Consider the following 25,355-nt stretch of genomic DNA (forward strand, 5'->3'; position numbering starts at 1 on the left):
TTCCAGATGTCATGAAGAGCTAAGGTACATTTTCAAAACAAGTGTTCAGTTCTCATCCCTGGTAACGCCCTCATTTGGGACACATTACCCAATACACACAACCATAGTCATTTAAGACTCTTAGATCTCCAGATTTATAAACTTCAAGAAATTTTACATAGAAAAGTAGGTAAAACCTCTCGGATTAGAGGTTCTATGTGAGAAAAAAATGTCAAGCAATTACGGGAATATCCATGGGTATTTTCCTTAGATGTGGTTTTATTTATTTCTAGACATAATTTAAGGTGTATAGCTGTATATACAAAAGCTTCAAGATTAGTTTCTGTGATTCTTTTCCTGATTTTGATAAAAGTGACTGTAGTACATTTGTTAGTCATCTAGTTGGTACCTATTGGCTTCTTTATCTTCCCTAAATTTATTAATTTCAATTGGAATGGTCGATATACCATTCCACCATGCGGCTCATGTATTCTGGGGAAAGTTAAATTTGGGGAAGTAGCAGTTTGTTGACCTAAGCCAGTAGGTATACTTCCATTCTCCTGCATAGTGACTGGTTCAAATGGATGCGACCTTAGTGAATCCAGCCAGAAATTAAATTCTAAAAAGTAAACTTTAGGACTTTCATTTAAATCCTTGAGAAAAAAAACACTTCTATTTCTGCAGGATGTGTGGTTTCAAAGACTGGAATTGCTGCCGCTATTTTATCAATATGAGAAAAGCACAAATGAACTGACAATGGAAAGGAAAAAGCAAAAAAATGGGCCCTTAAGTCACTTTCACTGGAATTTTTTTGTGTGACATGTAACATAAAGAATAAAAAATGCAGTCTAATGTGGTACACAAACCAAGTCATATTATCTATTGATATGGATTTCTGGTCTCTAGAAATGTCTTTTGCTAGAGATTTCTGCTTTTAAAATATGGCATTAGGCACAAATGGCTTTAGTCTTTTGCTATTTTTATGTGATAAAAAATAAATTATCAATTACCCTAATAATTTATCTTCATTTTTTAGATATTTTTATAAACAGAAATAATAATAATGTCTTTTAAATTCACTTTATTGTTGTTGAAAGGCAATATGATATTTGCTCTATCTTGGAGATTATATGTACATATACCACGTGCTTCATGAATGATGGAAAGACCAAGTGGAGATGTTAATATGTTAGAATATCTCGAATTTTATTAGGGGCAACTCCTCTAACATTTATGGGTTTTTTTCCCTCCAAAAATTCACCCAAATTATTGTTATTGTGTTTTGATATAGAGATGGACTACGCAATATTAAAACTTTATCAAAAGTCATCAGTATAAAAAAGTCACCAATAATAACTTTAAAGATCAATAATTGCAAAGGAGAAATAATAAGTTTTTAAAATATTGAGTTTACTATTTTTCTTAGGATATCATGCACTGAATTGTGTAACCATATCACATTCTAGAGTATGAGAATGTTGTATATTATACTGTGATGATAATATTAAGTTCCATAAACATCAAGTTTATATAACATAAGTTTGAAACATAAACAACTAAATATTATTTATTTTATTATTTATTATTTATTTATATTATTTCCTAGATATTTTTAATATCTATAATATATGCTATATGTATTAGTAGTAATTCAAATTTTTAAATTATTGACTAATCAGTAATCCATTTTCATTTATTCTTCATAATAATTCTTGGAGGTAAATGCCATTATTACTCCTCATTTTCTAGATTAAGAAACTAAGGCTTATAGACATTCAATAACTTGGTCAAGGTAAACAGCTAGCAGACAAGTAGGCTCAAATCCATGAACTCTAACTTCAAGATTAATCAATGGGATTAATCATTGTATTATTTTCCCAGAATATCAGACCTTTTCCAATTTAAAATTTAACAATATAAAAAATTTTAATTACTACAAATGTAAGAGACAGATGATAAACAGTTAATTAACGAATAGCATTAAATCCAGCAATTAAGCAAGCTAATTATTTCCAGTAGTGATGGATATTTTGTGCCACTGATAACTAAAGAAATAATGAGTTTCAGGTTTTATAAGTTCAGATAGATTGAATTTAGAAATATTAGTCTGAGGAAATAAAGTTTTAGAAACTATTTAAAAGATTAATTTTCTTGTCAATCATATGTTGCATTTCAGAAAGCCAAGAAACTATGCAGAGATGGGAATAAATTGATCAGATGGTAGACTTTTTATTTATAATTATTCCAATTATTTTAATAAATGATATAAAAATATCTTATAAAACTTTATAGTTTTTGCTGTTTTATGTGTTTTCATACTTCATAATTTCCTATCATTCTTCCAGGACTCATTCACCTTATCACTTCATATATTTATGCTCACATAAAATATTTTAAAAATACTATCCAGTTATTCTGAATCCAAGTACCACTCAGCTACTTTAACAGTTTCAAAAACTGTACAACTCTTTCCAAAGATAGAAAGACTTTGTCACCAAAGACTTTGTCATTTGGGAATACTGCCAAGATCTTGCTGTCAAAGCCTTCTCAAAGAAACAGATTGTATGGATTGGAAAAAGTACCTCATATCAACCATGGAATTACCATGACGCTGAGCAGAGGGTCAAAAAGAAAAAAAAAAAAAGTCACCATTAAATAAACTGGTCAGTTGGTTCAAATTGATTTTTGATAAAATATGTATTTGCAACAGCTTCCCACCCTGTGATCTCTCTCTCTGCCTGGGCCTCCAATTTTGGTTAATTACTTAGTTCATGATTATTTCTTACTCTTTATGGCTCTGCAATTTTTTTCATGTCACTTAGTCTTCTCTGTGATTTGATATCAGAGGCAAAATATAAACTTCATTTCATAACAGTGCTTAACATACAAATATTCTTGTCTGTAAATAACATACCTGAACGACTGTTCTAGCAACAATCTCAGTTCCAATGCAATCTCTCTATGCTGGTGATTTGCTGTTTTCCCCTGGGCCACACCCCCTCCACCACCACCATATCTATTCTCTTTCTGTCCTAATCCCAGTGGATTACATTATTGAAGTTCCCTTTTCATCTCGTTTTCTGTCAGATTTGAACAAAGGAAAACACCCTCAAGAGAATAGTGAAAAAGAAAGAGAAACTGAGTTTTTTTTTCCTCACTCCTTCCTTATTTTGGGTTGTTTCTGAGAGTAACTTTCCCTCCCACCAACCCACCCACTATCTACAGCTCCCACTGTGTGTCACTTCCAAAATGATTCTATTTCTCACTGGGCTCCCATACCAGGAGTTCTTTTCTTTGACCCTTTGGATCTATACATAGATAATGGCTAGGTTCTGAGAATCCTAAGATACCTTGTTTATTTCCTCAACACTACTCATACCAGCATAACTAGTTCTTTCATAAAAGAACCTTCCTTTGAGTCACCTAATCAATCTGACAGGACCATATAGTTACCAAACTGTTCTCCACATTATTGCTATGGATATCTTGATTTCCTTCCGCTGTTGGACCTTCACTTCCCAATCACCTCCAGAACCACTAGTTCCATTCTAGCAAAGATTTTTCTTTCTTACACAATGCTTATTGTAAGCTCTCAGACAGTACCCTGAACACAAAGCAAGTATCCAGTAAATGTCTATTGAATGAATGGATGGAAACTGCTGCTAAAGATGAGGAGTAAAATGTTCACAGCTATGATTAAAATTGTCCCTGTTTTGCCACTTGCATCAAGAAGGTCTGAATTACATTACAGAACTCTACCTCTGAAACTAATAATATGCTCTATGTTAATTAATTGAATTTAAGTAATTTTTAATATTTAGGATTCTTTGTATAAAATTTTTAAAAAGAAAAGAAAATCTGAATTATATTTAGTTCTTTAGAATTTGCATTAGTTTGTGTTTGAGTTATATAGTAGTTCAACCACATTATAAATTAAATGGACTAGGGGTACCTGGGTGGCACAGCTGGTTGAGCATCTGGCTTTTGATTTAAGCTCAGGTCATAATCTCAGGGTCATGAGATTGAGCCCCACTGGCTCCCTGCAGAGTCTGCTTAGGATTCTTTCTCCCTCTCCTTCTGCCCCTCCCCTCTCTGCTCACTCATTCTCTCCCTCTCTCAAATAAATAAATCTTTAAAAAAATAATAAAAAATTTGGGGCGCCTGGGTGGCTCAGTGGGTTAAAGCCTCTGCTTTTGGCTCAGGTCATGATCCCAGAGTCCTGGGATCGAGCCCCGCATCGGGCTCTCTGCTCAGCGGGGAACCTGCTTTCCTTCCTCTCTCTCTGCCTGCCTCTCTGCCTACCTGTGATCTCTGTCTGTCAAAGAAATTAAAAAATAATAATAATAATAATAATAAATTAAATGGACTTTTTAAATTCTTCTAGGAAATTCAACCAAATACTATTTCTAAAGGCTTATGCATCACAATTTGCAAATAGATGTGTTTACACACAGACATTTGGAAATAACCTTCAAAACTGAAAGCAAAGTAAGCTTCCTCCCTTTGCTCCTATAAGAGTTCTGGAAATGTTATAGTCTCTCAATATATGCTTATAGAAAGACTGATTATGAGAAAAAGAATGATGATGTTTTAGGTATAAGTCAGGGGACAGTTTTAAAGTTGTATCCTCAAAGGTATGTTTTCTCATATCTGTGAATATCTGTATGGGATGAATTTCACCCAAAATTCTTATGTTGAAATCCCAAATCCCAGCACCTCAGAATGTAACCTATATTTGTAGGTAGAGCCTTTAAAAGATAATTAAGGGGACAACGGTGTGGCTGAGTTGGTTAAGCATCCAACTCGTGATCTGGGCTTAGGTCATGATCTAAGGGTCACGAGATTGATCCCTGCATCAGGCTCCATGTTCAGCACAAAGGATTCTCTCTCTCCCTCTCCCTCTGCCCTTCCCCCCATGCCTTCTGTCTCTGTCCATCTAAAATAAATAAATAAGTCTTTAAAAAAAATACAAGTAATATAAAAAGATAATTAAGGTTAAATGTGGTCAGATGGATGGGCCTTAATCCATATGACTGCATTTGGAGACAGGACTTTCAAGGAGGTGATTTAGTTAAAATAAGGCTGATGGTGTGAGGTTTTAATCTAATATGACTGGTGTCCTTGTAAGAGAAAGACCCAAGAATGCTCAGACACTAGAAAAGGCCATGTGAGGACACAGTGGAAAGATGGCCATCTACTAGCCAAGAAGAATAACCTTACCAGAAACCAACCCTGCCAGCACTTCTATTTCCAACCTCCAAAACTGTTAGAAATGTTTTTGCTTAAGCTACCCAATAAATGGTATTTTATTATGACAGCCCTATAAAACTAATACAATATCCCAATCTGTTTATAAATATAAGATCTTCAGACCTACTTGCTTTTTATATTTAGTGACATAGCTTTATACTTAATCTACTACATTTTAAGTCTAATTTAATTTTATAAACAAAATACTGATTCATTTCCCATGGGGGAAAAATGAGTGATGTAAAATTGATGTAGACATGTGAAATTGGAGTAGAAGCTGAAAACTGTCAATTATTTTGTGATATAAAGTTAACTTAGACACTCATTTAGAATAATACATTCTATGAAGAAAATGTAGCTTCTGTAAGCCCAGAAGTAAACCCATATTTATATGGTCAATTAATCTATAATAAAGAAGGCAATTAATCTATAATAAAGAATATAAAATGGGGAAAGGACAATGTCTTCAATAAACGGTTCAGGAAAAACTGGACAGCTACATGCAAAAGAATGAAACTGAACCTATTTCTTATACCATACACAAAAATAAACTGAAAATGGATTTAAGACCTAAATGCAAAGCCTGAAATCATGAAACTCCTAAAAGAAAACACAGGAAATAATCCTTTGAACATCAATCTTGGCAGTGTTTTTTGGGATATGTCTCCCCAAGCAAGGGAAACAAAGCAAAAATAAACAACTGGGACTACACCAAACTAGAAATCTTTTGCACAGCAAAGGAAACCATCAATAAGACAAAAAGGCAACCAGATGAACAGGAGAAGATATTTGCAAATGATATATCTAATAAGCCATGGATATCATGACTGTCATGACACCTTAATTACATAAAGAACTCAAATAGGTCCACACCAAAAAAGCTCAAATAATCTGATTTTTAAAATGGGCAGAGGTCCTCAATAGACATTTTCCCAAAGAGATATACAAGCAACCAAGAGACAAATGAAAATGTGCTCAATATCACTAATCCTCAGGGAAATGCAAAGCAAAACTACAATGGGATGACTAGTATCAAGAAGACAAGAAATGTTGGCCAGGACATGGAGGAAAAGCAACACTCATGCATGTTGGTGGAAATGTAAAGTAATACAGCTACTCTGGAAAATATAGGTTTTCCTCAAAACCTTTGGAAAATGAGGTTCCTCAAAAAACTGAAAATAGACGTACCATATGATCCAGTAATTCTTTGGGTAATTACCTGAAAAAAATGAAAACACTTATTCAAATAGACATATGCGACCATATATTTAATACAACATTGTTTACAATAGCCAAAATATGAAAGCTGTCTAAGTGTCCATCAATAGATGAATGAATAAAGAAGATGGGACATATACACACAATGGAAAGTTACTCAGCTGCTAAAAAGGAATACCTAGGGGATACTGTGCTAAGGAAAATAAATCAGACAGAGAAAGACAAATACCATATGATCGCATTAATATGTAGAATCTAAAAAATTAAAAAAGAACAAACAACAAAGAAACAAACTCTTAAATAGGGAGAACAAACTAGTAGTTGGCAAAGGGGAAGTGGAGAGGAATATAGGGAAAATAGGCAAAGGGGATTAAGAGGTACAAACCTGGGCGCCTGGGTGGCTCAGTGTGTTAAGCCGCTGCCTTCGGCTCAGGTCATGATCTCAGGGTCCTGGGATCGAGTCTCGCATCGGGCTCTCTGCTCAGCAGGGCGCCTGCTTCCCTCTCTCTCTCTCTGCCTGCCTCTCTGCCTACTCGTGATCTCTGTCAAATAAATAAATAAAATCTTAAAAAAAAAAAAAGAGGTACAAATTTCCAGTTATAAAATAAATGAGTCACAGGGATAGAAAGTACAGCACAAGGAATATAGTTAATAATAAAATAAATTTGTACAGGGCACCTGGGTGGCTCAGGTGGTCAAGCCACTGCCTTAGGTTCAGGTCATGATCCTGGAGTCCTGGATCGAGTTCTGCATCGACTCCCAGCTCTGTGGGGAGTCTGCTTCTCCCTCTGACCTTCTTCCCTCTCATGCTCTCTCTCACTCTCAAATAAATAAATAAAATTTTGAAAAAAATGTTTTTACAGTGACAGACAGTAACTATGATTATCGTGATGAGCATTTCATAATGTATGTAACTGTTAAATCACTATGTTGTACACCAGAAGCTAATTTAATATTGTATGTCAATTATACTTTAATGAAATATTTTAAACAAAAGAAAATGTAGTTTCTCTACTTTTTTATCCCCTGATTTTGGTACACAGTAGGTACTCAAATTTGTATTGAGGGGTTGAACTAATGATTGAATAAATTCATATATCTCACAGTAGTAGTTTTAAAATGTGGTTCTTGGGGGTACCAGGGTGGCTCAGTTGTTTAAGTGTCTGCATTTGGCTCAGGTCATGATCCCAGGGTCCTGGGAGCAAGTCCCACATTGCTCAGCAAGGGATTCTGGTTCTCCTTCTCTCTCTCTACTCCTCCTCCTGCTTTTGCTCTCTTACTCTAGCAAATAAATAAATAAACAAACAAACAAATAAAATCTTTAAAAATAAATAAATAAAAATAAAATAAATGTGATTCTTGGACCATCAGCATCCACTAAGATTTCTAAGAATTTCTTAGAAAGACATATTTCTGAATCCAATTCCAGATTTATTGAAACTCTGGAGCCCTGGCAATCTGAATTTTAAATTCAGGTAATTCTGATGTAGGCTAAAATTCAAGAACCACTATTTTACATGACTACAAATCTTAGTGACTCAATGTGAAATAACTGACTTTGACAAAGTGCACGGGGAGAAAGAATTCCTTAACTTAAAACAAATTGCATTATTTCCTCCAAATATTATTATAATAACAATTTATGTTTTTTTGGGCGCCTGGGTGGCTCAGTGGGTCAAGCCGCTGCCTTAGGCTCAGGTCATGATCTCAGGGTCCTGGGATCGAGTCCCACATCAGGCTCTCTGCTCAGCATGGAGCCTGTTTCCCTCTTTCTCTCTGCCTGCCTCTCCGTCTACTTGTGATCTCTCTCTGTCAAATAAATAAATAAAATCTTTAATTTAAAAAAATTTTATGTTTTTTAAATGGAAATTTAAATTTCCATTTAATTATTGGATATATAATATTATATATCCATTAAATTTAAATTTCCATTTAATTATCCACTAATTATTTGGATTCTAAATTTTGTAATATTGCAGATAGGAACTCAATAACTTATCAACATTAACATGGATATATACTAGTAAATTATAACTTTAAAAACCTAATTTTTAAGTAAAATTTAAAATATTTAGGGTGATCCATCAAGAAATATATCAGGTAATGTGATGCACTTATGCAGTATACCATTACTAGCATTTGTTAAAAATTAGCCATAATCTTACTTCATCTAATATTATTCACCTAATAATTACATGAAAAGAAAGACTTAAACACAATGTGAATCCCTAATGTTTGTCACCTAAAGTTTGATGAATCATTCTCAACAACTTAAGAACTTACACAAACTTCAAATAAAATAGTAAAAAGGAATTATCTCTAACAGACAATACTTTTTCACTGTCCTTTATTTTCTTCAACTTCAAGTGTCAGAGACGAGGATCTGCAACCGAGTTAGAACTGTCAAAGAAATACATCAGAATCCACTTCAACATGAATACTTCTAAGAATTCTCTCACATAGGTAAACAGCCTTCCTGAAATCAAGTTTTAACTATAATTTTTCAGTATGTGAAATGTTTTTATTTCATAATATGGGTAAGTACCCTTTTCAAAGAGTAGTAGAAAAAAGAATCTTGTTACTCATAGAGCTTAGAACAAATGAGTAATCCACTATACAATCTGCTTATACTCATAATAAGCTACATTAAATAGCAAATGTTGTATTTACATCAATGGTAAGAGTTTTTTAACTTATGTGGTCCACAGGCGTGGCTTTTGCTCCCATTTGATTATAAAAGTCTACCCAATTCTTTTTTTTTTTAAGATTTTATTTATTTATTTGACAGATAGAGACCAGAAGTGGGCAGAGAGGCAGGCAGGGAAAGAGAGAGGGGGAAGCAGCCTCCTGCAAGCAGAGAGCCTGATGTGGGGCTTGATCCCAGGACCCTGAAATCATGACCTGAATAGGCTACCCAATTCTTGTAACACAAACTGAGAGTTTAGAATATGCATATGGCCTGTCCAGAACTCATGAAATCACTGTATGTTTCCTGAATAATTACTACGTCCAGGTTTGCTGCTGAGTAGTCCAGCCATATTTGTGGACCAGATGATTGTGATTATTTGGAATCTAATGGGATGTATCATAATCACAGTAAAATTTTAAAGTTATGATGAAGGAAAATAATATTTCAAGGTCTCTATAACAAATGTAATATGATACGGACATAAAACATCTATTTATGACAATAGAAATAAAAATCTATATAGTCATGTTAATACTTTTGTGGTTTGTTGCTTATATTCAAGAGGAAGAAAAAGTTAAGTTTCTGTTAGAGGCATTAAGAAATATAAAGATGTCTGTCTTTTTTTTTTTCCCCAGCACATATTCATAAACTTTTTTAATTCTATGGATCTGGGACACCCAGTTAAGAACCCTAGAGTGAGGGGTGCCTGGGTGGCTCAGTCAGTTAAGCGGCTGCCTTTGGCTCAGATTGTGATCCCGGAATCTGGGGATCGAGACCCATGTCAGGCTCCCTGCTCAGCAAGAAGTCTGCTTCTCCCTCTCCTTCTGTTCCTTCTCCCCAACCCCTGCTCCTGCTCCTGCTTGCTCTCTCTCTCTCTCATTCACTCTCTTTCTCAAATAAATAAAATCTAAAAAAAAAAAAAAAAAAAATTCTAGTGTGGAAGAATGTTATACAATACCATGAAATTATTATCAGTCAAAGGAATAGAGTGGGAAATTCCACAGGCCATATGATCTGGTTACTTCAAAAAATAAATGATATGTAACATATTTTTTTAAGACTTAGGAGGCATTCAGCCAAATGCAATGTCAAGATCCCAATTCAAATAAACCAACTTTAGAACATATTTGGAAACTGTTGGGTGAAAATGAGCTTGGATGGGATGTTAAGTTTATTTGGTTAAATATAACAATGATATCATGATTAACTTAAAAATTCTTTTCTAGCAGACATATATACTCAATTTACTGTGGATGAAAACTAATATGTTATCTTGGATTTGCATTAAAATGTACCAGGATAAAAAGTGAGGGAAGGGATTGATGAAATAAGAGTAGCTGAATATTGGCAGTTGTTAAAGCTGTGTACATAGGGTTCTATTATGGTATCCTTAATAATTTTATTAATTTCAGAATTTCTTTAAAAAATAGATATTTAAGGATGTTTAAGGATGAAAAATCGCCAGAAGCCTTTAAGATGGGAGAAATGTAACCTAACTTAGTTAGCAATGAAGCTGCTAGAGGGGTGTATTGGGCACCTCTACCATACCTCACAGCCACTTAACCCACCCTTTTATTGCAGTCGTATCTGTAGCTACCAGCTGTGCAGTGGTGCAAATGAGAGCATCCAGACTCAGTTACTTCATATCTCTCTCTCTCTTACTATCAAGGGGATGATTTTCTGATGATTTGCCAGCAGGAATACACTCAGCATTTCTGTTACACAGGCAAACCTGACAGGACAGGGAGTTAACACTCAAGGCCAACCTTTGACTGATGAGAAAAGGGGCTAAAGAAAATTACTCTCTTTTCCCCTTCCTCCAGGAGACAATTCTGCAGGGTTTGAACAGACTCCTCAACAGGTCTTTAATGGAACTCAGCCCTAGTAGCTCATAGCAACTACCCTTGGATTATCTGTTTCATGCTATCTGCTGCTCCACTGATGGAATGACTTAGCAAAATATGCTGGCTGGACATAAACCCTTGTCTCAAGCTCTGCTTCTTTGGGAATTAATCAAGAGAGTAAAAGGAAAATTAGATTATAAATTACAGCAGTTTTTCAAGCATTTAACAAGCTACTTAAAATACTATGTTTGTTGGGTACTTTGGAAAGAGACTCTGAGATGAAAAGTTTTATCTCAGTAATGCCTATAAAAGATAAGAGTTGAAGGAAGTGGATGTCACAGAGAAAAACTTGAAATTACAATGAGAGGAAAAGGGAGCAAAAAGAAGTACTAGGCAGGGAAAACTTCTAACAGTAATACAGATCTGACAAAATCTTAGCCAGTCAACAGAGAGCTATGTGCAAAGATATTCCTTAGTGGAGTATTGGGCAGATATGCCAGGACCAGTCATTTTCAGTCATGACTCTGAGCTGGCTGAGAATACCATGCAGTTGGACCAAAGGCTGAAAGAGACTGAAGATACAGCCAGCTATATAGATTATCAGCTCACTGCGCTAACTGCAGTTGAACAAGTTCTCTCTCTCTCTCTTTTTTAAGATTTACTTATTTGAGAACATGTTTCTGCTTGTGCAAGAGGGAGGTGGAAAGGGAGAGGGAAAGAACCTCAAGCAGACCCTGTGCTGAGCGCCAAGCTGGATGTAGGCTCAAACTCCCAACCCTGAGGTCCTGACCTCAGCCTAGACCAAGAGCCGGTTGCTTAATTAACTGAGCCATCCAGGGGCCCCTGAACAAGTTCTCTCTGGAAGAGTGATTCAAACAGCCCACCTCCATGACTGCCAAAGATACATTTTGGAAAAGAATTTTTTTTAAATTCATATATTTGATCACCCTCTTCTTTGTAACCTCAGTGAAAAAGTCTATTAGGATAAATTGAAATGCAGTAATTACTGAAAAATACAATTACACATTGTTGGTCACCCATGCTGAAATCAATAAAGAAAATCTCTGCCAACTCTGTGTACTTTTAGAGCTATCTGTGGCAGTGTTTGGAGATGAGGATAAGAGTGAATACTAGTGATAAAAATAAGTTTGAATTAATATCCTAAAGGTAGATATGGTGGACATGCTTTTATAGTACTATAGGAGCTTCTCAATGGTAGTGAAAGGATTCACTCTATCCAGATTATATGGACTCTCAAAGAATGGGTAAATTAAAATGTGAGTACATAAACCAACTGAGTGACATCCTATAACAGTGCTGAGGCTTAGAGACAGTTACCTGTTACTCTCACTAGAGAATCAGATTGTCCTCAACGTTGTTGTGTCCCACTTCCTAAGGAAAGACTAAGACAGGTGGAGGAAGTAACAATACATTATTAGCACCAACATGTTTCTCACAGACTGTGGTCCTCATTTCCAAAAGCTTTTTTTTGGCTTTAAAAAAAAAAAAATCCACAAATTAGAGCCAATCAGAGGTAATGCGATTGTAGTTCTTCAAAAGCAGGATCAGTCTATAACTAACTGAAGAATTAACTGTTAACAGTTACAAAGCATGCATAAGTGTGCCACACAAAAAGTATCCATCTAAGCATCACTTCATCACATGTGCCATGGTAAAAAAAAAAAACAAAAAACAAAAAAACCAACAATCAAAACCAGTAGCATGGGGACACCTGCATGGCTCAGCTGGCTAAGATTTCAGCACAGGTCATGATCTTAGGGTCATGAAATGAAGCCCCATGTCAGGTTGAATGCTCAGCAGGGAGTCTGCTTGGGATTCTCTCTCTCCCTCTCCCTCTGCCCCTCACCCCTGGCTCATGATCTCTCTCTCTCTCTAGATAAAATCCTTTTTTAAAAGATTTTATTTATTTATTTGTCAGAGAGAGAGAAAGAGAGGGAGCACAAGTGGGGGGTGGGTGGCAGGCAGAGGGAGAAACAGGCTCCCTGCTGACCAGGGAGCACAATGTGGGGCTCAATCGCAGGACCCTGGGATCATGACCTGAATTGAAGGCAGATGCTTAAATGACTGAGCCACCCAGACATCCTTCTAAATAAAATCTTTTTAAAAAAGAAAGAAAGAAAAGTAGCATACAAGTCTGTATATGTTATATGGACTCTTTTTCCTTTTAAAGTTAGGCCTCTCCTTATCATATCTAGTCAACTTTAAATAGCCTTTTAAAAGCATATGACTGCATACTTGGTCACTCACCAAGCATTTCCAAGTAGTCTTCCTAGTATTATCAATTTTCAACTCTTCAATTTTAGGACAAAAAACAGTTGAAGGGTATTGAGGGGTTAAAGCTGAGGCAGTAGACCCCAGGAACCCAGCAAAGCTCAAGGGAAGGTCTTTATTTGTTCAGAGCTCTCCATGGCTTTTGAGAGACTATCTTGTTGTTGTTCTTGTCATTGCTATTGTTGTTATTTTGTTTTATCTTGTTTTGTTTTTGAGAAAGTGTATAATAGAGAAGAGGGCCTTTAGGCAATTTCTCTGGGGAATAACAATCACATATATTCTTAAAGAAAAATGAGTGTCTTCCCTTCCCTGTCACAACTCAGAAAAAATCTTTTGTTATGCTCATTAGAAGTAAAAACAGAACTCTGCAGAACAAATACAGAAAATACACCATCTTGTCTTTCTAATATTCTAAGTTACTCATTAGAAAAATACTACCGTAATTCAGTTAATTACATTGTCAATTGTGTACATGATTCTCCTTTGCTGTTTAGAATAACTTAGAAAATTTCTGTATTCAGAAAGCTGGGTAATAAGGACATTGAGAGGGATTACAATTCTATACCAACAGTCCAGTTGATTATATAGAATTTTTGTGCAATATTGATATCATTAATGAGTTTTCCAGTGTTCTTGCCTATTTTTTCTACATTTATACAGCATAAAAGGAAAAGTTCAACTAAGCACTATTCCATTCTTTATTTATATAACAGCAAAGATCCTTAGATATCTGATAACCAATTGGCTAACTAAGACACTGGAGATAAGTCTATACTTAGTTATTTTATTTATATATAACAGAGCAAAATATAATCAGCTATTTATGGTTACTGCTTCATCAATTCTGAAAATAAATTTGTAAAGTCATATGTGCATGGTGTAACTCTTCCATTTTTGTTGTGCTCAGTAATATACCCAGAACATTCCAGTGATTAAGGGCTTGCTGTATCACATTACTAGTGATGAGCAATATCTCTAATTTGGTGATAAGCAACAAATTCTTTCCATGTTGACCTCATGTCATTTTCTAATCATAAAGATTCCATAGATACAGAATGAACAAATCCTTGATGGCAGAAGGAAAATAATAGAATGATAAAAGGAAGGTCATAAAGATGTCTGATAAGAAAATGAAATAGAAGGTGCACCATCCGGCATTGAATAATCAGTTTACTACTCCCTGTTCAGAAAGGTCCAAGTACTAGTACGGTCCAGAGACTCAAGAATTCTCCACACACATGTGGCCTTTCTTTAAGTCAGCAACCACAAGCTCTTAGTAAATATCTATCATCTGCTTGGCTTTGAATTTAGTACTATAAGGGATACAAATATACACAAAAGTCTTATGGTCAAGGCATTTATAATCTATCCATGACACCATAGCTGACACACTAGAACCATGCATCAAAACCTAATGAGTGGCACTAATCTAATGGTAAAAGTAGTTTGACAGACTTGGTAGGGTTGAAGTGATTTTAAGGACTAGGTAGAGCATGTGGTGGGCCATAAGTGTTGGCCATGATTTGTGAGATGAAAGGAAACACAGCTTCAAGCATAGGAAATAAATACACAGAGTTATGTTGACATTAGATATCTTGCTAGAAATAATCCTCAGATTTTTAATACAATTCATAAATGTGGCTTATTGGACAGAATGTGGATAAACATTTTAGGATACAGGAAGGAGAGCAATAAATGTTTTCTACAAAGGAAAAGAAAAAGACAAACACTAAATGAGAGGCTCACTGATATAAAGCAGTGAGAGAAAAATGGATACTCAATATAGAGTAGAAGAAATAAAGGCCATATATGCATGACTTGTGTGTTTGAGCACTGTGCTAAATGTCTTATTTAAAATTCAATTGCCAGGGCACCTGAGTGGCTCAGTGGGTTAAAGCCTCTGCCTTTGGCCCAGGTCATGGTCTCAGGGTTCTGGGATCGAGCCTTGCATCGGGCTCTCTGCTCAGCAGGGAGCCTGCTTCCCTCTCTCTCTCTGCCTGCCTCTCTGCCTATTTGTGATCTCTGTTGAATAAATAAATATTTTTAAAAAATAATAAAATAAAATCCAATTGCCTTGGATATTGGATATCCATGATGGTATCTCAAGGTACTGTCTTAATATTCCAGTCAACCAAGACCAGGCTATACCTTTGGACATGATTTTTATTAAAGACTGGGTGATAATGGGTGATAATGGGAGAGAATTCTTGAACAGTAAGTGACTAACTATACCGTGATATTGAGAAGTCCGAATCTTAAAAGCTATTTATCCTGGCCTGCCTCCCCATGTCCAGAGGCAATCTAGACTTTACCCCCAAAACTCTTCTGACATCTCCAAGTCTCAGAAATTTCTCTGTCCTGATTGAGGTACCCCTTCAAAGATTTTTATATTTTTAGAAAGATTGAAAACCATTTCCTTCAGGAAGCAAATTTCAGGCAAGTGATTGTCTTCCATTATCTCAGTAAATTTCCATGTCAAATATTCATGTTTTTGATCCATCTAAGGCAATGACTCCTGCCCATCTCTCCAGGCTCTTGAGCTTTTAGAGAATTCATCTCTTTGGACAAGTCTGGCAGCCACTACTGGCTATTGACCAGACAATCAAGTTGCTTTATCCTTCTGTGCCTTGGGCATATTGTATGCTGTTTCTCTGCCTTTTCTCTTTTTTTTCCTTTAAGATTTTTTTTTTTAATTTATTTGACAGAGAGAGATCACAAGTAGGCAGAGAAGCAGACAGAGAGAGAGGGGGAAGCAGGCTCCCTAAGGGGAACCTGATGCGGGGCTTGATCCCAGGACCCTGAGATCATGACCTGAGCCGAAGGCAGAGGCTTAACCCACTGAGCCACCCAAGTGCCCCTGCCTTTTCTAAAGAAGCAGTTTACACATCACCTCCACAGTGAAATTTAGCTTAACACTGCAGAGCAGACCATTTCTTTTCATTCTTTTAAAAAGGTTTTAGTGTTATTCCGTGCCAGTCACTATTTTAGGAACTGGAAATATAGTGTTGAACAAAACAGGTAAGGTCTCTCTCTGTCCTCCAAACTGAGCATCCATTCTGAGAATATGAGACATAAGAGCTCTTTCATCAATATTTCATGTATGTACCATGCACACATCTCCAAAAGTACACTGTTGTTTATTTTTTGTTTCTATATCTCTTTTTCACTGTATTATAAGCAGCTTAAGAGCAGAGACTGGCTGCCACCTGAGAATCTCCAGAATCTCTAGTGCCCAACAAAGAGCCAGAACTTACTTCTGTTATTCAACACCCATGGACAGTGCTTTCATTAGTCAATGATGGTGGAATCATGTTTAATAAATTGACTTTTCACATATCAGAAGGCTTTTTAACATTATTATTATTGTCATTTATGATAATATCTTTTAGGAAAACAGCTCAACTGATAAATAAGTTTGATTGGTAAACAATTGATCCCCTAAACCAACACTGAAGAGTTTTTTATTTTTCTTCTAAAAATACTTCCCTGTAAAATTCCCTCTAAAAATACTTCATCTCTCTAAAAATACTTCATGAGTTGTATAAATGTCATAAATCTTTTCCCAAATGATTTCTTAATTTATATTTATTAGCTTCAGTTCTGCCCTTGCTCTCAAGTATTTTTCTTCATAAATATTTGTATAGAGGTTTGGAAGGAAAGGATGTTGTTGGTGGTTTTTCACTCATTTCTATTGTTTTGCTTACTTTCTAACACAGTCTGTGGTTCACCTCTGAAAACTGGGTAATGACCTAAAGAGAACAAAAACATCAGTAATCCTATGATGTGTTCATTCTTTATCTATTTTTTTTTTCCACTCTAACTCAACAGTTTCTGCTCACCTCTCCTCTAAGATTTGGATCGGTAGGCTTTGTAAAACTTCTATATCTTAGTTTATATACCCTAACTTCTGAAAGAAAAAAAAAAAGTGACTTTATTCTATTGTATCTCCACCAATTTTCCATAAGCTGTCACTTTCAGTTGCAGAGTTAAAAATGTTCTGTGGGGATGATGGCAGCTTCTTCTGCACATCCCCTTTTCTCTCACACAGGTGGAGGCCAAAAGCACTGTGCAAAAAATGGAGAAAGATTTTAAGACATTATTTTTCTGGGACAACATGACTGATGTCACTTTGTATTCTTTCTAGTCAACTTACAACTTTATATTGCAATCTATGTTTACTATTTCTTTATATTCTAATATACTGATATGACATAGATCCTTAACTAAAAATAAGTACTTTTGTCTACCACTCCTTTGCAACTTCTAGAAATCTCAATAATGAGCTTGTATCTTCTTTTCAAATATCACCCCTTCGTTGTTGAGACATTTCACTGTAACTTCTAGCTTCCTGGAATTGTTCGTAGTGCATTTAATCCAAACTACCAAACATTTACTATTAGCGCCATCTTGTCTCAGTCAAAATGCAATAAAAATGTAGCTGTCCTGGATCAAATTCTCTAATTGTTAACTAGTAATTGTCTATTTCAACTAATAATTTGCATTCAGGATTCCACTCGTAACTTTCACTGGTAAACCTTTGGCAAATCAGTCTCACTTGTCAATACCATATGATTATCTTCATCACACACTAATTTCAATTTCATTTGTACTTTAAAGCAACTTCAATTCATTTGTTTACCTTGAATATCAATATGGCATTTTTTTTACATGACAGAAATGTAATTTTCTGTCTTCTTCGTGGCCTAACTGCTGTGATCTACCACTCCACTAGCTGAACAGGGCTGTGCTTCTTCTTCCTCCATGAGCAACACTTAGAAACTGTCTTAATCTTTTATTTTAAAATAGTAAAGAGATGTCAATCCTCTCAACAACCATATAAGGGAATTATGGGGATAGCAACTGTCTCATACTTTAAGTAGGAAGATCCTGGGTTACAGATAAAAGTGTGCACTCTTTATACAAATAAGTTAGTGGTTGGTCTGGGAAACGAGCCCAGGGAATTCGCATCCCACGTTGGCATATCAGTCAATAGACTACTTTTTATTTTCACTTAAAATAAAATCATAGTACTAGAAGAGCCTCGTTTCAGTTATGTTCTAGACAGAATTCTATCAACACTATGCTGAAGGAAAGGTTAATTTCATAAATGCTTATAGAGGAATTCTTTGTAATATGACTCCGTGATTTTTTTTTAAATGTTAGAGTCATCAAGCTGAATTGTGTGTCTCAAATTAGAAGTTAGACTAACCAGGAAAAATGCCATGGACTTCTGGTAGGGAACAATTACCAGTGCCATTGTGATATTTATAAAAGCTTTCTTTGACCATGCTATCCAGGTCCAAAGCTATCTCATTCCCAAGTTGTCATTTATTTATTAGTTCATTCAATAATTTTCACTCAACAGATATTATGTGCTGTTTCCAATAAAAAACTTAGACATTATTCTTCTCACACAGCTTACAATCTTTCAGAGAAGACAGAAGCAATTATTTACAGCATGTTAACTATTATGTTAGAAAATATACAGAGCTCAATAGGAGGATTTGGTCAGGGCAACTCTGTAAGATTTCAGAACTTTTCTAAAGAAAGCAATATGTAAAAGTGGGACTTGGAGGGGAAAAGAAAAGAGAGAAGGAGAGAGAGATAAGTCAGTCAAATAGGAGGTACGGTGATTGAAGAATATTGCAGGTACAACACGTACAGCGCCACAGATAAAAGACAGCATAGTACATGACATGATCTGTAACAATTTCATCACGGGTGGAGTGCAAGAATGGAAAGTGACAGAGATGGGGCCAAAAAAAAGATCCAAGGCCATCTGTTTTGGAAAACAAAAGAGAGCAGAGATCAACAAACTTTCTGTAAAGAGTCAGGAAATAAATACTTTAGGCTTTTGGGTCATGTACTCTCTAACTTAAGCAAGTCTTATTGCAGAGCTAAAGCAACCTGAGACAATATATAAATGAATATAATTCATTGCATATACAGATCAACTTGTAGAAACTTGACATCCAAAAAATAATCTTCTGACCCATGAACACAAGTGTATCTCTTCATTTTTTTCATTCTCTCATTTTACTCAGCAGGGTTTTCTAGTCTTTCTCTTTTTTGGTCTTGCCCTTTTTTGTCAGATTAATCCCTAACTATTTCATATTTTAGATAACATTATAAATACTATACTTTTATTTAATATTCTTTTTTTGCATTGTGTGTATGTAGAAACATAATTAATTTTTAGATACAGATCTTTTATCCTGCCACATTGCTAAACTCACTTATTAGTTATAGTAATTTGATTATGGTTCCATAAAACATTTGACCAAGATAATTATACTTAATACAAATAAAATTACTTTCCTTTAAATCTAAATTTCTTTTATTTATTTATTTATTTATTTACTTACTTACTTACTTACTTACCATATTGTACTGGCTAAAACCTGGAGTGTAATGTTGATTAGTAGTGGTGGGATTGAATATCCTTACCATTTTTTTCATCTTAGGAGGATAGCATTTAATCTTCCACCATCAAGTATGAGGTTCACTGAGGGTTTTTTATAAAAGACTTTCACCAAGTTAAGGATTTTCCCACCTGTGCATTAATTTGATGTGTGGCTATGGTGCCAGGATTTTGGTCAAATACCAGCCTAGAAGTTATTATGAAGATATTTTTTAGTCGTGATTCACATTTAAATCAGTAGACATCAGTAGTTACCGGAGTAGACAGATCATCCTCTTTAATGTGGGGGGAGTACCATCTAATCAATTAAAGGCCTTAAAAGAAAAGATGCAAGTCCTCCAGAGAAAAAGGAATTCTGCCCCAGACTGCATTCAGACTCAAGACTGCAATATCAACTTTTCCCTAGGTTTTCAGCCTATCAGAGTGCTCTGCAGATTTCAAACTTGCCACCCCCTACAATTGCAAGAGTTAATTTTTCCAAAATAAATGTCTTCTTTTCTCTCCCTTCCCCTTTCCTCTCTCCCTCATCTTCATTTCCCTCCCCTTCCCCAGAAAGATAGATGATAGATAGATAGATAAGAGATAGATAGATGGATAATCTTATTGGTTATGTTTTTCCGGAGAATAATAATATACCTTCTATTCCTAGTTTGCGAAATGTTTCTAACAGGAATAGATTTTACCAAAAATTTTATCAAACATTTTTTCTGCATGTATTGAGATGATTATATGGTTTTTGTGTTGTTTTGTTTTTTAACAGTAGCACTAGAATTTATTGAACTGTGCCTTAGTACAGGCGCTGGGGCTTGCCCATGGTGCTCTTGATGTACAAAGCCCGGACGTTCTGCCAGTTCTTCTTGAGCAAGGACACCAGGAAATTGACTGCTAAGTGGATGTTGTACACAAGCTCATCATCTGTCATCTTCACGTGGCCAACAGCCACTGCTAGACACAGCACCTTCTTCATCTGGAATTTTATGGTAGACTTCACTTCATCCACTTTGGCCACCATGTTCTCATTGTGGGTCAGCAAGGAAGGAAACTTGCCAGCCTCATTCAGGCCTGGGCCCAGGATTCGTGGGATCTGCTTGATCAGAGATTCTGAGGCCAAAAAGGCATCATACTTCTTGGCCAGCTTCTTGACTAACTTCTTATTCTTGTTGAGTTTCTTCAGCACCTCAGTGTCCATGTGGGGAATATCCACTGCCTTGGCCTCATCACAGTGCTGCTGGTCCCCCAAAACACACACAGAGAACTTGGGGCGGGGAGTGGACTTAAGTGACGGTGCCCGAGAAGCGTTTGTCCTTCTGAGGGTCGTAGTTCTTCAGGCTGATCTGCAGCTCCACCGTCTCCAAAAACTTGCGCTTGCACTGGTTCCTGTGCAGGACTTCCCGCACCGCCTCGTACAGGGTGTCGCGGGACACTTTGTGCTCATGATTCTCGTGCCGCAGTAACCGGAAAAGAGCGATTATATGGTTTTTATACTTATTTGTTCATGCAGTGAATCATATCTTCGATTTTCAAATGTTAAATCAGATTTATATCACTGGAACAAATTGCAGTTGGGCATAATATTTATCATTTGTATGTATTACATTTCATTGGCTAAAATTTTGTCAATAAATTTTACATCTGTGTTCAGAAAGGGCATTAGTCTACAATTTTCTTTCCTTGTAGTGCATTTGTGTGCTTTTGGTGTCAGACAAAATGCTGGCCTCAAAGAATAAATTGGAAAATATTCCTTCCTCTTCAATATTCTGGAAGAGTTTATGTAACCGTACTAAATTTATTCATTGGTTCTAGTAGGCTTTGTTTTTTGTTTTTCGTTTTCTTATGTAAAATGCATAAGAATTTTACATAAAATTTTTGAAGTATTCATGTCATCTTCCAATAAAAGTTTTACTTCTTCCTTTCTAATCTTACTGCTTTTCTTTTCTTCTGGCTTTATTTTAGTAGCCAGGACTTTAATTTCAATGGTGAAAAGAAAAGCAGTGACAGTAATAAGACTCTCTCCAATTTTAGACAGATTTTCAGTCTTTTACCATTATATATGATGTTAATTGTAGAATTTTCATATATGTCCTCATCAGGTTAGGGATATCTTTCTGTATTCCTAGTTTGGGGGGAGTTTTTGTTTGTTTGTTTGTTTGTTTGTTTAAATCATGAATCAATGTTTAATCTCCTCACATAATTTTTATGTATCCTCAGGTGATCCTATTTCTTTCCTACTTTTTTTCTGTTAATGTGTTGAAATTACAATGATTGATTTCAAAGTTGCTTTCCAACCTTTCCAACCTTACATTATGGAATGAACTGTACTTGGTCAGCATTCATTACCTTTGCTATATGTTGCTGCATATGATTTCCTCATTGCTAATACTGCCATAACAAAAGACACAAAATGAGTGGCTTAAACAACAGAAATGCATTGTCTCAGAGTTCTGGAAACTAGAGTTTAGCAACATTTAAATGGCAAATTCTGTTTCCTGAGCAAGAGACAGCTGTTGAAATCTCTTCTCATTTCCTAGATCTCCCAGCTTCTGCTTACCTCTTGGTTCTTTGGAGCCTTGCTTATCATATGCATATTTTAGGAAACATCTAAAGAGTTTAAGATGATATGTATGCAGAACTGTCTGTGCAGAATTTGGGGGTGGGCATCCTTTCTCTGAGCTTCTCCCTTTATAAGAATTTTCCTTTCACTATCTATCTACTCCTGTCTTTTTCAACCTCTGTCTTTTCAGTCCATAAGATTACATTTGTATTGAATTCTATTACTTGGTATATCCCAGGAAACTGGGAAGCATCCTCTGTGGGGAAAACCAAAAAATAAAAAGTATCATTTTATTTACTTCCTTTCTTTTAAAACTGTGTCTTATAGAGTTTCTGATGTTTTTAATTCCTTTTACTATCTTTAAAAAGTTTTTTTAAAAATCCAGTTACAGGGGCGCCTGGGTAGCTCAGTGGATTAAAGCCTCTGCCTTCAGCTCAGGTCATGATCCCAGGGTCCTGGGATCGAGCCCCACATCGGGCTTTCTGCTCAGCGGCGAGCCTGCTTCTCCCCTCTCACTCTGCCTTCCTCTCTGCCTACTTGTGATCTCTCTCTGTTAAATAAATAAAATCTTTAAAAAAATTAAAAAGGCTTATGATAATGCTGACTTAAAAACAAAATCCAGTTACAATGGCTGTCAACAGGAGAATTGCTTTAATAAAATTTAATGTTACTGGAATGGGAACTCTAACCAATGTTCTTTAAGTTAAAAAAGTTTTTTAATGCAACCTCCCTTAATTCCTATGTATTAATTTGTTATTTATTAAAATAAATGTAATACATTTAATTTTGTTTAAAGTTTGCTTTTATGAAATTCATAATTTTATAACATGAATCAAAATGAGTTTTAAAATAACATTCAATACTAGTAATGAGGCTAAAATATATGCCTGATGTTTTAATGTGATTCCATTATTTCAACATAATAACATAATTTAACAAATATTAACATAATGCTTTAACACAAATCCTTCATTCTTAACTTATTTAAAACATAATTAGGTAAACAGAGGAATATAAGGAAAGACAAGAAAAAATAAAATAAAATAAAGACAGGGAAGCAAACCTTAAGACTCTTAACCATAGGAAACAAACTAAGCCTTGCTGGAGGGGAAGTGGGTGAGGGGATGGGTAATTGGGTGATGGGCATTAAGGAGGGCATGCGATGGGCTGAGCATTAGATGTTATATGCAACTAATGAATTACTAAATTCTACCCCTGAAACTCATAATACAATATATGCTAACTAAATTGAATTTAAATAATTTTTTTAAAAAAATCATAATTACGGGCACATGAGTGGTTCAGTTGATTAACTGTCAGACTCATGATTTCAGCTCATGTCATGATCTCAGAGTCGTGAGATCAAGCCCTGCATCAGGCTCTACACACAGCATGGAGTCTCTTGAGATTCTCTCTGCTTTTCATCCTACCCATTCCCCTGCTCACACACAGTCTCTAAATAAACAAATAAATAAAATCTTTAAAAAACAACCCCCCCAAAAAATTCAAAATAGTATATGTGAGAAACTACTCACTCTGCCCAAGTTTTCATTGTCATTGGCATCCCTTGTTTCTCTTCCCTATTTTGTGCAGATAATACAGGAACATCTTTTCATTATCCATAACTTGATGTAACTAAAAGAGGCCCAAAAATCACGCTAAATGCAGAAACATTAAAAACCAGAAAATAAACCAGAGAGAAGGTGGAGGTAAAATGGCATTGTTGAACTGCTATTGAGTTAAATTCTAGCTCCCTCAAAAGAAAGACTTAATTAGTAACTATTCATCCTCTTTTTCTTCTCTCAATTTTCTTTCTTTCCTTAAACTTCTCTCTGACTATAGTAAGTAGGAGATAACTGACCACTAAAAAGAAAAATGACTAAAGAAATAAGTTTCTCTTTAACATATAAGACAAATAAATTTATAGATAATTATACTATTACTTTTTTCACCATTTACTTTTACTCTAGTGGGGGAAGCACAAAATTAAAGAGTGCTGTTTTGACTTGCATAATACTAAGGTTTAGTATTGCATTCCCATAGAAACTTTTTTTCAATTTCTTATACCTACTTTTTTGTTTTTTTTGTTTGTTTGTTTTGTTTTGTTTTAATTCCAGTAAGTTAACATATAGTGTAGCACTGGTTTCAGGAGTAGAATTTAGTGGTTCTTCAGTTGCATGTAACACCCAGTGCTCATCCAGCAATTGGCCTATTTTGTACCCATCACCCTTCTAGCCCATTCCCCACCTGCCATGCCTCCAGCAACCCTCAGTCTGTTCTCTTACCTATAGAGTCTCTTGCGGATACCTGTGTGGCTCAGTCTGTTAAGCATCTGCCTTCTGTTCTAGTCATGATCTCAGGGTCCTGAAATTAAGCCCCTTATCAGGCTCTGTGCTCAGCAGGGATTCTGCTTCTCCCTCCCACTCTCCCTCTATGCTCTCTCTCTGTCTCTCAAATAAATAAATAAAATCTTTAAAAAAACAAAAACAAAAACAAAAACAAAAAAACTGTAGAGTCTCTTTTGATTTGCCTCCCTCTCTATTTTTATCTTATTTTATTTTTCCTTCCCTTCCCTATGTTCATCTGTTTTGTTTCTTAAGTTCCACACTGATATGTGTCATTCTCTGACTTATTCCATTTAGCATAATATACTACACTTCCATTCAAGTTGTAGCAAATGGCAATATTTTCATTCTTTTTCATAGCTGAGTAATATCCATTATGTATACATATGGAATATGTATATACATGTGCCCCTTCAAGTCACTAAGTTTGTATCTTTTGCATAAATACCTAGTTCTGCAATTGCTGGGTTGTAGGGTAGTTTCATTTCTAGCTTTTTGAGGAAGCTTTATGCTGTTTTCCATAGTGGCTATACCAGTTTGTATTCTCACCAATTGTGTAAGAGGGTTCTCCTTTCTCTGCATCCTTGCCAACATCTGTTCTTTGCCGAGTTATTAATTTTAGCCATTCTGACCAGTGTGAGTTGGTCTCTCATTGTGGTTTTGATTTGTATTTCCCTGACAATGAGTGATGTTTAGCACTTTTTCATGTCTTTTGGCCATTTGTATGTCTTCTTTGGAGAAATGTCTGTTCATATCTTCTGCCCAT

The 25,355-nt window shown here is 35.5% G+C and overlaps 1 protein-coding gene across 1 annotated transcript in view; it reads right to left on the bottom strand.

Moving 5' to 3' along the window:
* Positions 1-20,448: 20,448 nt before the first annotated feature.
* The window catches only part of LOC122899760 (60S ribosomal protein L10a-like), a 95,610-nt gene continuing 90,703 nt past the window's right edge, over positions 20,449-25,355 (bottom strand). The window contains 2 exon segments of the mRNA XM_044237858.1: positions 20,449-20,973; positions 20,975-21,177. Coding sequence (XP_044093793.1) covers positions 20,481-20,973; positions 20,975-21,177 — 696 coding nt within the window. The 3' untranslated portion in view covers positions 20,449-20,480.

Source organism: Neovison vison, chromosome 1 (genome assembly GCF_020171115.1).
Source record: "Neovison vison isolate M4711 chromosome 1, ASM_NN_V1, whole genome shotgun sequence".
Classification (NCBI taxonomy): Eukaryota; Metazoa; Chordata; class Mammalia; order Carnivora; family Mustelidae; genus Neogale; species Neogale vison.